The 14,607-nt window shown below is 38.3% G+C and overlaps 1 protein-coding gene across 14 annotated transcripts in view; it reads left to right on the forward strand.

Annotated features, from left to right (window-relative positions):
- Window positions 1–634: 634 nt before the first annotated feature.
- Window positions 635–14,607, forward strand: part of LOC132107407 (protein scribble homolog) — an 87,883-nt gene continuing 73,910 nt past the window's right edge. For 13 of the 14 annotated variants that reach the window (XM_059513621.1, XM_059513649.1, XM_059513652.1 and 10 more), the window contains exon 1: window positions 635–1,905. In XM_059513621.1, coding sequence (XP_059369604.1) covers window positions 1,747–1,905 — 159 coding nt within the window. In that variant the 5' untranslated portion in view covers window positions 635–1,746. The remainder of the gene's footprint in view (window positions 1,906–14,607) is intronic. The other variant, XM_059513657.1, reaches the window with a different exon arrangement.

Here is a 14,607-nt window from a genome sequence, read left to right on the forward strand (position 1 = left end):
TCTTGAGATGTGTAAGATTAAATCCTTAGAATTCAGAGTTCCTCTGCTCTAGTATGTTCAAAGGGCTAAAAGCCAACCCAGCTGGCTGCTTAGTCATAACTCATTTACTTACAATGCTTTCAAAGTGTAGTGTTACATACAGAGTTAGAAGTGTATTACTGCACCAAATGGTAAGGCTTAAGGACCTTTTTAAGTGAGAAATTTGTCAATTAAACGTCAATATTTTAGGTAAGAATAATTGGACAATTATACAATTAAACCCTAACAACCACATAGCAACTCTTGAGCAACTACACAGGACACCCTAGCAACCACACAGCACTCAATCAATCCTAAAACTTTCTTCTTTGAGCTTTAGAAATGTATTTAAAGGTAAAATGGCTTCAAACTTCAGGTTTTATGAATGTGTTTCACACTTAAAAACTGCTTCAAAATCTATATAGCTAGATATATAACCTTTTGACATAAAGCTATTAAGTTCTATTTAATTAGAAAAGGAAAGCCTTTCAAAGTTTAAAAAGTGATGGTTAATTAAAATATAAAGAAGAATACATATCAGAATCTTGAATCATTTGGGACACAAAATTATTATTTTCAATAAATCTGCAGTCAGCACTTCAGGTGCATTATTAGCGGCACTTGATCGCTCCTCTCCTCTCCTCCAGACTCCTAGAGGTCGCCATCCGGAGGAGTCTTGCTGCTGGGTGCCGTGAGAGAGGAGCTCAAGAGAGACTCACAACACCGAGGCGGAGCTGGGACTGGATCCGCTCCTGAAGCCTGACTTCACTCGGGACCTCCACACACTCGCTACAGGAGCAGATCAAGCACAGGAGGAGCGTCGAGCGCGTCCCAGAACTGACCACCTGTATGAGGAGGACAGAGGGGCCGGTGACGGATCAGTCCGGACTCGATATCAGGACGGGCGGTAGGGGAGCACAGCCGGCGGAATTTCTCTGGAGCGGCGGAGATCAACCCCCCCAACCCCAACACACACACACACCCACACACACACCCGGCCTGCTGCAGCCTGTTGCTGCTGTGTATGTGATCTTATCATAACAGCCGCTCGCATATCACACACATCTCAGCGACTCACGCGTCTGTAAGTAGTTTCGAATTGTTTTGTCTTTGTTTAGAGGCGGGCTGGTGTGTTTTGTTTTGACTGTTAGCGCCCTGCAGCTGGCTAATCAGTTAATGTTAGCTGTAGCATACTGTCGTGTGTACAGCAGCCTCACGGGGAAGATGTAGTTTGATTATTAGACCTCATTTTATTATTACAAGACAAAACGTGCGATAAAAGGGCGCGTGACATGAACCAACGAGTCTGGCATATTTAATCTCCGCTTCCTCTCCATGTTAACACAGAGTCACTCATTCCGTGCGACATAATCCCGTGTCTTTCGACAAGGAGCTGTTTACACTGCAAAACTGTGCACGGCACATTAAAATGTGTGTTTTATTGACTTCACTCGGCTTATCTTGAACCAAACTGTGAATCTGCTGGGCAACTCGGCACTTGTATGAGGAGATATTTAATGGGAGGCTGACTGGATTGATCCTCCGGATGTCCCGTGCTGTCACTGGAGTTAGTGGACATTTGCAGGAGAACCGTTCCCGCAGGGGCTTTTATTTGACTGGTTTTGGTGGATAGAGGCCGGGGAGTTATACGAGCCAGGACCAGCCTGTACCCCATCGTTTGGCTGCTTGAGTGAGTCCCCGATGCGGAGGGGCTGAGTGCTCCGGGACATGCTGAAGTGTATCCCGCTGTGGCGGTGTAACCGTCACGTTGAGTCCGTGGATAAGCGGCACTGCTCGCTCACTGCGGTGCCCGACGAGATCTACCGCTACAACCGCAGTCTGGAGGAGCTGCTCCTGGACGCCAACCAGCTGAGAGAGCTGCCCAAGGTAACACACGGCTGTTTACACTCATGTGCGGCTTCGTGCATCTATCTCTGCTTGCCATCTTCAGTTGTAAATTATGCATAGAGCTGAAGCTGTTGTGACATTGTCACATGCATGTGGTTAACCGTGGCTCTCGTTTCAAGGTTTCCCACGGTCTTACAAAGCTTGAAATACCAGGGAAATTTAAGTCACTTTTAGCTGTAAAATGTGTCATGGGCTAGGGGTTTCCTCTTTTTGATTCCCTTGGTGAATCTGTGGGTGCAGTCTCTGTAGAGTTATTTAGGGGAAGACACCACCAGTGAATAGCTTAAATTTTGAACTAAAATATATCATAATACTTAAAGGTATTAGTTAAAGGTATTGCAGAGGGGGATATTGTCAACAGCCAGAAAAAAAAGACATTTCACCATTTTTTGGAATAAAATGTTATAGAAATCAGGTGAATGATGTATGAACAAAGCCCACAGTAAAAAAATAATAAAAATAATAACTTTGATTTGAATAAACTGGAAAGTTTTGTGTATGTGCTACTGTAAGTGCAACTGAACTGGCTCATGAGGGGAAAAAAGTAATTTTTGAGAAAACAGCCATTAAACACATATTGTAATTGAAATCTAAAGATATAGATTACAAATATATAAAGATTACAAATACATAAAGTGCATTAAATGAAATGCTAAAATGTGTTTTACATGTTTTCCGTTCACTTGTCTGACAGAAAACATGGTATGGACACAAAATGACCAGAGCATGATAAAAAACATGGGTTTTGTCTGTAGGTCTTTTTATTACTTTTTTTATTATAAAGTTCTTTATCTAGTAATCTGAGCATTTGGAAAAGTAATTGGAAGAGTAATGGCAATTTCTTGTTCAAAAGTTGCGTCCAGTCATATGAAGAGCTCTTCTGTAGGCCGTATAATGCCAGGACTGTTGGCAGAGCCTCGTTGGCAGGAGACTCAATCTGTGTTAGTCAGTCTACAGTCAGCATCACTAACAGGGTCAGACAGAATGGCACTGGATTCTCTGACCTTGATGTGGAATAGCTGATCCGAGCAGACCGATCAGGCCCAGAGCTTGGAGGTCTGCGTATGTGTGTGTATACTGTGTGCAGACAGTTGACATATAGCTTCTCCTCAGCCCTGTGGCAGAGAGAAAGAGTGAAAGAGAAATGAAAATTCAGGCAGCTCAGGTCTGGAGCATTAGAAGTGGTCGACTGATATGTCTCATACAGAAGTTTATGGAGAGCATTGGCAAATGTCCGATATATGCATAATAATACAGATTTTTTAAATATAATTTAATAGTAGATTGGCTGCACACACAATTGCTAAATTTAAATGAACACTTTAAACACTTGATTGGCATTAGTTACAACACATTTACTCAAAGTTCACAGAAAATTTGTTACACAATTTAAATTTATTGGTATCAGTAGATATTAATAGAAAAAGAGAACTTATTCAGCAAGAATGCAATAATGGCTCAGTAGTGACAGTAACGTACATTGTTGCCAAAGATTCTTTTCAAAATAGGCCTAAATGGTGTATATTAATGGAAGAATCTGAAAAAGTGTCACACAAAAATATTAAGCATCTGTTTTCAATATGGAAAGAAATGTTTCTTGAGCAGCAAATCAGCATAATAATAATTTCTGAAGAATCATGTGACACTGAAGACTGCTGAAAATTCAGCTTTGCAATCACAGAAAAAAAGTACATAATATAGGAAAGTTATTTTACATTGTAGTATTTTTATTGTATTTTTGATCAATAAAAGCAGCCTTGTTGAGCTTTACGTCATTCGGAAAAAAAAGAAAATGAGTGGTAGAGTGTATTGTAATGTATTTTTTACCATCATCTAATGCTCACTTAAAGTAAATTTTTTAAAGCACTTATAATTTAATAACAATGATAACTTTCGTATCCATTTTTTATGTGCATTATAATTAGTGGTCGAGCAACATTGGGTTTTTGACTGCCGATATGAAGCTGATATAATTATTATTATCTTTCAATTAATATTTAAGAAATTTGAAAACATTTGACAATGGATTAAATAAAGCCAGGGTAAGACTCATTTTACATACAGCACACAGTGAAAAAGACATAAATATGACAGTGGGCAAATACATAAAGCGCAGCATCATTTGAAATCAAGAGTTCAAAGTTTAAAGCATTGAATTTTTTTAATGTGACGCAACGCGTTTACGTCACCCAGAAAGCGGAAGGAGACACAATCGCTCAGTCTGAAATCGCATTCTGCAAGGAGTCATCAGTGTTTTGATTTGAGAGCGCGGGCAAACGTAAAGAGAACGTCGTGGCGTGTGTCCATTCCAAGATAGAGTTGGCATACCACAACTAGGGCCCTATGATTTCCGCCATGCAGAAAACGCGGAGGGAATCGCGGAATCCAGTCATAAAAATGCAATTTACAGTTTAACGCGTAATGGCACGGAATTTGCCAAATTTTGAATGAATTAATCAAAAATAGGTCATTGCACTTACATCAAATCACGATATGGACTAATATCTGTAAATATTAAGCCGGAATAGTCTGTTTAAATATGAATCCTGCATGTTCTGCGTTTCTCTGTTAATGAATGGAGCAGAAGCGCGTCTTCCTTTATTCACACACACTAAAGCGCGCGTGACGCTCCGGTGATTTCAGCTTCTGCTGTCTCACTAAATAAGGATGTGAACACATGAACAACATCTCCAGAACTGCTCTGACAGTCACTTCATGAGCTTTTGACCATTTGATTTGAGTAAAACTAGCGTCACATCACATACACAGAACTGTAAAGGTACGTCAACCCGTCAAAATAAAAGTCCGGTTAAAGACTATTGTTCAGCAGAATGTACATAGCTAATACAAAAAATGAAAAAATCCAACATTATTATTTTTTTTTTAAGGTTTAATCACAACATTTCTTTCATGTTTTATTTTTAATAGTAAATCCCCTTTGTTTACCAAAAAGTTAAGTTAATTTTCAATAATTAAAAGATAAATTAAATTAATGTTTTATGTGTTTAATGTTTAATGTGCATCTCAGAAAATGCAGAAACACTTATCGGCCGATGTCCACATTTGAAAAATGCCATATAACAGCCTTGGCAATATATCAGTCGACCACTAATTATAATGTGACACCCCAACTCACTTGTAGCATTTAAAGGGGTTAATTTTTTTTTGTCAATATTTGCCTCTATATATTAGAATTTTTTTCATTAACTTGTTCCAGTTTCGCAGTAGTGCTCCATTACACATTTACTGTAACGCTTAGATGGAAGGTCTCTTTTTGAGAAGGCCATATGGTGACTCCATGTGTCTCTACTGCGCCATGTGCCTTGAGATGGGCTTTAAGCTGCTTACAGCTCCTTCTCTCCCAGACTCACTCTGGACGCTCTGCTGCACTCATTCCTGCTTATGATGCTCCCTCAGTTTAGCATCAGATGTCTTTCCTGCTTTTCAGCATGGATAATGTCTGCATCTTTAGCTCCATGTACGTGGTCATAGTGCAGGATCTGGGATTATCACTGTACCCTGACTCACGTTAATGCTTCTCAGGCCATGATCTTTTGCAGTCGGGTGTGAGCCGATGTCAAGTGTTTCAGTATGTTGGGCTGAAGCTGTCTGTAGAAGATAATTTCATGTAAAAACTTCTGCTTGTATAGACGGGGTCAAATGTGTGGCCTGGCACCGTACTTTAAGCTGAACAGATGGAGGTTTAGGTGCTCTTGTTCACTACATGTCTCCAACTGAAAGGCTTATGTTCACTTTAATGCTTGGATATGTATAGTTAAAAAAAAGCACCTTTATAGAAAGTCCAAAAATAGAAACGTTTGAGAGTTTAAAGCAGGGCACAAAGCTTGAGTAAGTGTAAGAAATTACCTCTCAGGCAAGATGAGGAGCAGCAAAAGACTTCGGATCAAGTGTTTTGCCTATTCAGTTTTAATATGAGCACCTTTGTGGCTCACAAAAGTGCCTTTTTCCAGGAGTTGGTTTTCATGAGAAAAACATGTTTCTAAACCGTCTGGGAACTGAAGCCCTTGTGTTTCCACTGAAACTGTTGGCTAAAGCCATCAGCATTTGAGGAATTCCCCATCACACCCTCTGAAAAAATCAATGTGAAACTTCCACCGTGTTTAGTCATTATGCAATCCCTAATCCTCACTGTTCCTGTCCTATTGTGTGACAGTCGAGCACTCGCCTCGTCACAGTAAATTCCTCACTTCGGAGATGTTGAGCTCTAACTAGATTAACCCAGAATGCCTTCATCCACATTCACAAAGCACAGAAATGGCATTAGCTGTAGTCTCCTCATTAACAAGTGTATCAGACACACATACGTCTGCGGACGAGGAGGTTCATGGGGAAGCTTTCGGAAATCTGTATGTATTCCCTGTAGGGTTTGGGAGGGAGAAATGCTCCTTGGCTTTGACAGTGTTGGAAGATCTTGTGACTGGTTACACTGTAAACTTTCTGCTAATCTGACGTCTCCCACCCAGCTGCACGCATTAAATGTCCACACTTATTATTTCAGCTTTGTCGGCATTGTCCTCCTTTATCAGCCGTGATTCGTATGATGACTGTGTAGAAAGATAAGGAAATGTTTATTATGCAGCTGGAGTTGTGAGTTTTGAATGGGTAAAAAGCTAGCTGTATGTTTTATTTGATTTTAGGTCAAGGTTTCAAGCTTTCCTCCGTTCTTATTGGCACAGATGTTGTCAGACCCTTTGGTGCAACATGAAGTAATTTGGCTTACACCAGTAACAGCAAACAAAGTATTGAACTGTAGAAGTAAGCGAAACAAGTAAATCAAATAACATATTTTAGCTGTGCTTAATTGCTTTGAACCAGAAAGTGTTTTTTCCAGCTCAAGTGTGTGCTCGAGTTCAAGGAGTTGTTTTAATAAAGGTTCATAATACAGTGGCCCTTAGAAAGCCTGAAGAGGTGTGTGTGTTTTGTGGCAGATGTGTGCCGTGTTGTCTGCAGAACAGGTTTAACATCTGCAGAACTGCTCTATACATCATTCTAATGTTCATTCATAGGCGGGTGTCCAGCAGGTGTTCCTCTCTACACTTGTTACATGTATTTGCTATAGTAATAACCGTGAATTACGCATAATTCAAAGTCACGCAAATTAAACCTAAAACTATAGTCAGGGCATGTCAACTAATATTACACAGTACAGCAGCAATTAAACCGCAAAAGGGGGGCATTTAAATTAAGTTTGAGCATATTTTTAAAGTAGGTTTATGTCTTTTTTAAAAAAAGACATATGTCAAAAAGACAAATCTCTTTCATTTGTCTTTTTTTTTTTTTTAGCTTTTTGATTACTTTATTTAATACATCCAGCTGCCATGCTCTTGAGTTTACTAAAATGTTGAACTTTTCAGACATGACTTGTCATTTACTTGTTTTTGGAAATTAAGAGGTAAATCTCTCTTTGTGACATCCAGACATATTAGGATGATTTTTGCTCAGTTGTGCATGTTCACTCATTTGCAAGTCGAAATTACTCTGCAAATTAGTGTTGGGCGATATGGTCATTTTTCAAATCGTCATATCGTCAGCCCGTGAGATCGACGATACACGTTATTATCGGTGGAGCAAGAGAGAGAGACTGTGTTCTTATCATAGCATAAGTATTTAGTGTTTTAAACTGCACAGGTGCGAGAGAGAGCCTATGGAATCACCAATAATCGAAAAAAATATACTTTCAATGATAAACTAACGTTAAATATAAAAATACTGTATATTTAAAACAGCTAGTTCATATATAGTCGGACGTAACTGTCATATCGCTTACTGTGACAAATTTGCCTCATCTGTGCACGGAAGTTATCAGTCTGAATGTTCTGCAAAATCAGTCAATGGTGAAAATCAATAATAGATTTCATTTAAATTCCAGCAGTTTAACACTAATATTGGACAAACGAACACGTTAAATATAAAGTATTCAAAACAGGTAAGTTGATATATTTGTAGTAAAGTTGAATTGAACTGATGCATCAGTCATACAGCGCTCCGGACCACGAGCCTCATGACGAGACCGATGCACCGCCGCAGAAACAAGAATGAGACACATTCGAATGTAACTGTGGTGTTAAACTCAGTTAGTGAGGGCTTGTTTAAAATATTGCACATATATAGACTGTTCAGATTAGTTGTTAAAGTGCAATGAAATACCTTATATCTGCAGATGATGTATACATCTGTTTGTGGATGGAGACTTTGTAACAGCCAAAACTATGTATTTTGCATGCATCACATTATAGTGCGGTGTGCCCTTTAAGAGACTGATCACTTAATTTATGACGCACACTGTGGTGATGACGTAGGAGTACGTGAGAATCACTGTGGATTATAAGTTCGCCGCCTTATTTTGTCTTTACTTTTTTTGTAAAAGGGCTGAAACAATTAGTTGACATCATCTACAACGTCGACAATATAATGTGTTTGGATGATTGTTAATGTTTGCTGCGCATTTTTCTCCCAATAACCAAATAAACACATCAAAAACTGACAGCGGTGAGAAGGCAGCAGTTTAAAATGCATCTGATTAAAAAGATAGTAGTTCAGTACTCCAGTAGAGTCCAGTCACGTCACGTATTTATTTAGTACTTTAATACTATAGATAGCCTTCAATCAAGCAGCTTTACAGTATTATTAAACATGAAAAACCAGAGTCAGTGTCGCTTTCAGTTAGAATTACAACTTGATTTTCTGTTATAAAGCAGCTCTCCAGTGTGGATCTAGTTAATGATGAAGTCATTTTATTAGTGGGAGAAAAAAACACCTTTTATTAAAGGTATAGTTTTGTTTGCAGAGATCGAAGTTTGATCCAGCTCAGGACTGTTTTGATTATCATAACCCTATAAAGTATTTTAAGAGAGATTAAGTTGTGAATATTAGATTATCCAAAAAATAAATTAACCTTTATTTTGTTTCTTATCCATATGACCCACAAAAATATATGAATAAATTAATTGTATAACTAATTACATAATGACTTTCAAAAGCTGATGTGATTATCTTTATTTATTAGAATATGTATAACTCAATATTTTAACTTAATGCAAAAGCTGAATAATAAATACATTTCTACTGATGAATCTGCAAAATAATCGATGATTAGTTGATTAATCGGCCCAATAATTGTTCGATTAATTGATTATCAAAATAATCGATTGTTGCAGCCGTAATTTGTAATGCCAAGAAAGAGTTAATCTCTCATGTATGAGAACAGCGCGTTGCTGTGTAGCAGCCATTAAATGTGTGGGACACCAACTCCTCTTTTTCTATCTCTTTCATTTCATGGATTTAACGAGTTATCCGAGTCAAAGTGTTACAACTACTTCACCGACTACGTTTGTGTGTGTGTGTGTGTGTGTGTGTGTGTGTGAGAAATGTGGTGCTGAAGTGAAATAGCTGGGCAGTTTGATAGCCGAATTATAATAGGGCGCCTAATAAAAATAATAATAGTTATTATTATTTAATACATTAATAGGGGAATGAGCCTAATATCGTCTTGACTATCGACAGAGACATCTGCTATGGTCGATATCTCTGACTATCATCGATACACGATTCTGTCGTCTATCGGCACAACCCTAGTGCAAATGTTACAAATTATTTGGCGTGAGTGTCATCTGACACCTGATCAAAACTCATGAACTTTATTATCATAAGAAGAACAACCTAACCTTGGATACTTTTACATTTTACTGAGTGATTGGCTCCTTTTTGTTGCTTTCCATTCGAGTCAAAATAGGAAGTTTGCAGGTTTTTAATCTGGCATTCAATCTGCTGTCTTTTGTTTATTATTTTTATTTTATTTATTTTTGTCTTTTTGTTGCATCTTGCACATGCCCCTAAAAGTTTTGTGCTCTTGTAAGTGTAGTGATACTGAAATCAGGTCAGTTTTGAGCACTGCGCACAATTTGAGATGCACTTGAGGGTTGTTATACTTGTTAAATCTCTTCTTTTAGTGGAAAAAAATGTCATTGTCCATTCTGATGGCATCTTTGGTACACTGGTTGTGTTGAAGCTGATTTAAACTGAACGAAACAGGCTATTTGAAGAAGAAATTTCTGTAGAAGTGAACCGCTCATTGTTCCATTACTGTACCCCTACCCAGCATCCCTCTTTTGTATGACGTCCCTGGGCCCAATTATGGCTTTCATTCATCTGTAAAAACACGTTTAACCCCTTGTCCCCCTTCTCTCTCTGCTGCACGAGCCGTTTCGTCCCACTAAGCCCGTCCCTCGAGGCTCTCTTGAGTGGAGTGGCTGTCTGCAGCTGTCTGCTCCAAGCTTACAGTCACTGCGCTGGATGGATAAGATCTGTATGTAGATCTGTACCTTCTGTCTGCTGTCCAGGCCTGCGTTTATACTGGAGTGTGCAGTCTTCCTTGAAAACAGCAGAGGGTGATGCTAATGTTTTCTTACGTCAACAAAGTATTTTTACTAAAGCCTTTAAACACATTTTTAAGGCTGGGTATCGATTCAGATGTCCCGATCCAATTAGATTTTGATTCTCAAGCTCTTGATTCAATTCGTTTTTTTTTTTTTTTTACATTCAGCGAATATAGTTTTAATACAAATGCTATAGATATTTAAATAAATAAATAACAGTAAACATCAGTTTACAAATGGTGAAAAATAATATTTAAAAAAATTAAGAACCACAGGCCTGTATTTTAAACCAATTCTTTTTTTTTTTTTTGTATAGGGTTCTTTTTTTAACAATAATAGGGTCCTATAAAATGTTCTTATTTTTTTCTGGTAATCAGATGAAGGCATAAAACATTAATTAAATGTATTCTAAACAAATGAAAATGAAACTCTTTTATTTTTTTGGCAATGAAAGTGCTGCACAACAGAGATTTACTGTTAAAATTACAAAAGAAAACAAATGTGATTATTTAAAAAAAAATAAAGATTTATTAATATGATGGATGTAAAAGTTAGGGGTGCACGATATATATCGGCCGATGATTAATGCGCATCTCGTCAGTAAAGCCGGTTCTCTAATCAGCGGTAAATACCATCACGTGCGAGATTTCACATAGAGCAGCTGTTACTACATGGAGCCATTGTTAACTGACAAGCTGCCCAAATCCACGTTTATTACCAGCCTGGATTTGCGCAGCTTGTCATGTGCTTCTTTTTACTATCTTCCAATCTTTTTTTTGTTACTTTGAAAGGCTATGTCTTTACAATAGGAACATTAGTTTGGCTGTAATGCTCGAGACAACTTGCACAATAGTAAAACCAACATGACAAAGAATTGTGATAAAATCGTCATATAAAAACAAAAAATAAATTCATATGATATTTTTTCCATATTGCCCACCCCTATTAGCGATAATAATACTGTTGCTAGGGAAATTAGACAATTTTCAGATGACGTAAGACCTGGCTCTGTGGTGGCTCTCTAAGCCAGTGGTAAGGGAAACCGGTTCTTCAAAGGCTCGCCAGTCGAACCAACTCCAAACCAGCAGTAGGAGTGGTTCTGAACTAGCACCCGGTTCATGCTGTTGGAAAAGGGTTATCAGAGCTCGTTTAGTCTGGTCATTGTCTTGATTTTTTGCTGCTGTGAGCCAGCACATGAGATGTTAGTAAGTGAGGGCTTCCCCCAAGGTCCACAAAACTGGGCCAGCAGTCCACGTAAATCACAGCTGCCATTGTGTGTGTGCTGCAGTAAACCTACCCTCATCCCCCATCCCTGTCCCCCTTCTCGCCTGTTTTCTCATGCTGCTGAGACTGCAGAGGACTTTGAGATCACTCTGTGCTGAGCCTCTTTCATACAGTCTTTTCTCTTGTTCTCTTCAGAATTCTCCTTTAAATTTATCATAACACCACAGCATAAAGTTTAAGATAAGGATTTTTAGTTTTGAGCATTTAAAGGTGCTTATGTTTTCATTCTATAGTCATTTTTAAAGAACGTTAATTTTTTTTTATTAAAATGATCCCTCTATGTGTGTATCTTTTGTATATATTTTGAACACTACTGTTCAAAAATGTTTTTGAAAAGTCAAAAACTGAAACCACTCACACATCATCAACACATCTGTTCTCACAGGCACTTTCCCCATTCCATTCAAGCAGGCTCAGGTAACCCCACTGCTCAAAAAACCTACATTAAACACTTCACTTACAGATAGCTACAGACCTGTCTCTCTCCTTCCTTTCATAGCAAAAACACTCAAACGAGTTGTTTTTAACCAGGTATCATTATTTCTTACACAGAACAACCAACTGGATCCTAACCAGTCAGGCTTCAGGAGTGGCCATTCAACTGAGACCGAGCTCCTGTCAGTCACTGAATCTCTGGGGATTTCAAAAGCTGATCACAAATCATCAGTGCTTATTTTGCTGGATCTATCTGCTGCTTTTGACATGGTGAATCATCTGATCCTCCTGTCTACCCTCTCATCACTGGGCATCCTATCTTACTGGTTGGGCTTTCGGGGTGACCTGGGGTGGGGAGGTATCCAAAGCACATCAACTGGTCACTAAGGTTCCTCAGGGATCAGTTCTTGGACCCCTCCCCTTCTCCATAAACACTACAGCACTGGGACCCATCATACAGGCACATGTTTTTCCTACCATTGCTATGCTGATGGCTCTATCTCTCTTTCAACCAGATGATCCAATGGTAGCTGCACGAATCTCAGGCTGCCTGGCGGACATCTCGGCATGGATGAAAGAACATCACCTACACCTCAACCTGGCAAAGACTGAGCTTCTGGTCTTGCTGGCCACTCCAAATCTACAGCATGACTTCAACATCCAAATAGGTTCATCAACAATTACCCCATCAAGTTCGGTCAGAAATCTTGGTGTAATCTTTGATGACCAGCTGACTTTCAAAGACTACATTGCAAAAACTGCTAGATCTTGCAGGTTTGCATTGCATAACATCAGAAAGATCATGCCCTTCCTACCAGAGCATGCCGCACAACTTTTTGTCCAGGCCATTGTTATTTCTAGGCTGGACTACTGCAATGCTCTTTTGGCTGGACTTCCATCATGCACAATCAAGCTTTTACAAATGATTCAGAATGCTTTAACAAGCCCAAAAGAGCCTATGTCAAACTTCTCTTTATCTCCCTGCACTGGCTATTGTTTACGGCTCCCAACGAGTTCAAGACACTGAAGCTTGCATATAGGACAGCCTCAGGCTCAGCACCCACCTACTTTTACTCACTCTTGCGAATCTACATCCCCTCCAGAAGTCTGAGATCTCACTAGTGGAGCAACGCCTCGTGGTACCATTACAAAGAGGCACAAAATCACTTTCCAGAACATTTACGTTTACTGTTACTGGCTGGTGGAATGATCTTCCAAACCCTTTCCGGAATGCTAATACCCTGGCATTTTTCAAGCGACATCTGAAAACTAACTTATTTCATCACTATCTGACTTTATTCTAATTATATTCTCTTCTCTGTCTAGCTTGTATTATTTGAACAATGCTTGAAACTTGGTATGATGAGCACTTACAGTGTCTATTTGCCTCTTTAAAATTATTCGCTTGATGTAATCCCCAAATGTAAGTTGCTTTAGTTGCTTAATGTAAGAAAAAAACATCTGCTAAGTAAATAAATGTAAATGTAAGTCTCTTATGCTCACCTTTTATTTGATCAAAATATGCTCCTTAACAGTCAACTAACCATTAGTCAACTAGAAGAGGCTTGGTCAACTAAACATTCCATTAGTTTGTTAGTCAAAGGAAAAAAGAATTCCACAAGAAGTGGCTAAGTCACACAATCAGTAGCAGAAAGTTTGTTAACATGGATGGCCTGGCTGACCACGTAAATATGTCAGGAAGAAAATCTAAATTGTTGGATCATTTTGAAATAAAGGATGGCCCCAAAAAGTAATAGTAGTACAGAAGTACTAAAAGTATTACAGTAAGTACTAGTCAAACATTATTCCCTTGACATTGCTGCTTGTTTTAACTTTAAGGCTAACTTAGATAAATGTGCATTATTACATTGCATTATTCAAATATTCGTGCAGAGTGTGGAAGTTAAATCATACTGACATATTTATCTTAACGTGCATTTCTTCATTGCACTCCATCCATTCCACTTCCACGCCATCAGAGCTCATTTTCTCTAAAGGTGGTCACACCGCAGATGAGAAGCACAGTGCCGTGCTGCATCTAGGATGACTCCGTGGATATACCAAGTGGCATCACCTTTGTGTACACTTAAGTGTTGTCACGGTACCGATACTAGTGAAAATCCATGGTTCACGGTACCAATTTCGGTACCAAAGCAGAACACAAAAATATGCTAATTAAAAAAAAAAAAAAAAAAAAAAATTATCACTAAAAATAAAACCTATGCCATTCTTTATACTTTATTTACAATTGTTTAAAGTTTTTCCACAAGTAATATAATTATGAAAACAGTAAACAAGTTTCACCCAAATTTAATTTGTCTTTTAATTAATGAAATTTAAACATTTTATTTTTTGGTAAATAAAGGGCATATATATTGTGATGTATTTATTTATTTTTTTATTTTTATTAATTTTTTAAACAGTAGTAGCAGTATCACATACATTCTACTAAATAATAGTAATATTTCAAGCACAATGCCTTTATGTAAAAATGAACTATTATTTTGATGGGTTGCCATGAATACCTTTAAATTGACTGGTTTTACTCCGATGAAACTGTAAAATG

This window comes from Carassius carassius, chromosome 2 (assembly GCF_963082965.1).
Source record: "Carassius carassius chromosome 2, fCarCar2.1, whole genome shotgun sequence".
Classification (NCBI taxonomy): domain Eukaryota; kingdom Metazoa; phylum Chordata; class Actinopteri; order Cypriniformes; family Cyprinidae; genus Carassius; species Carassius carassius.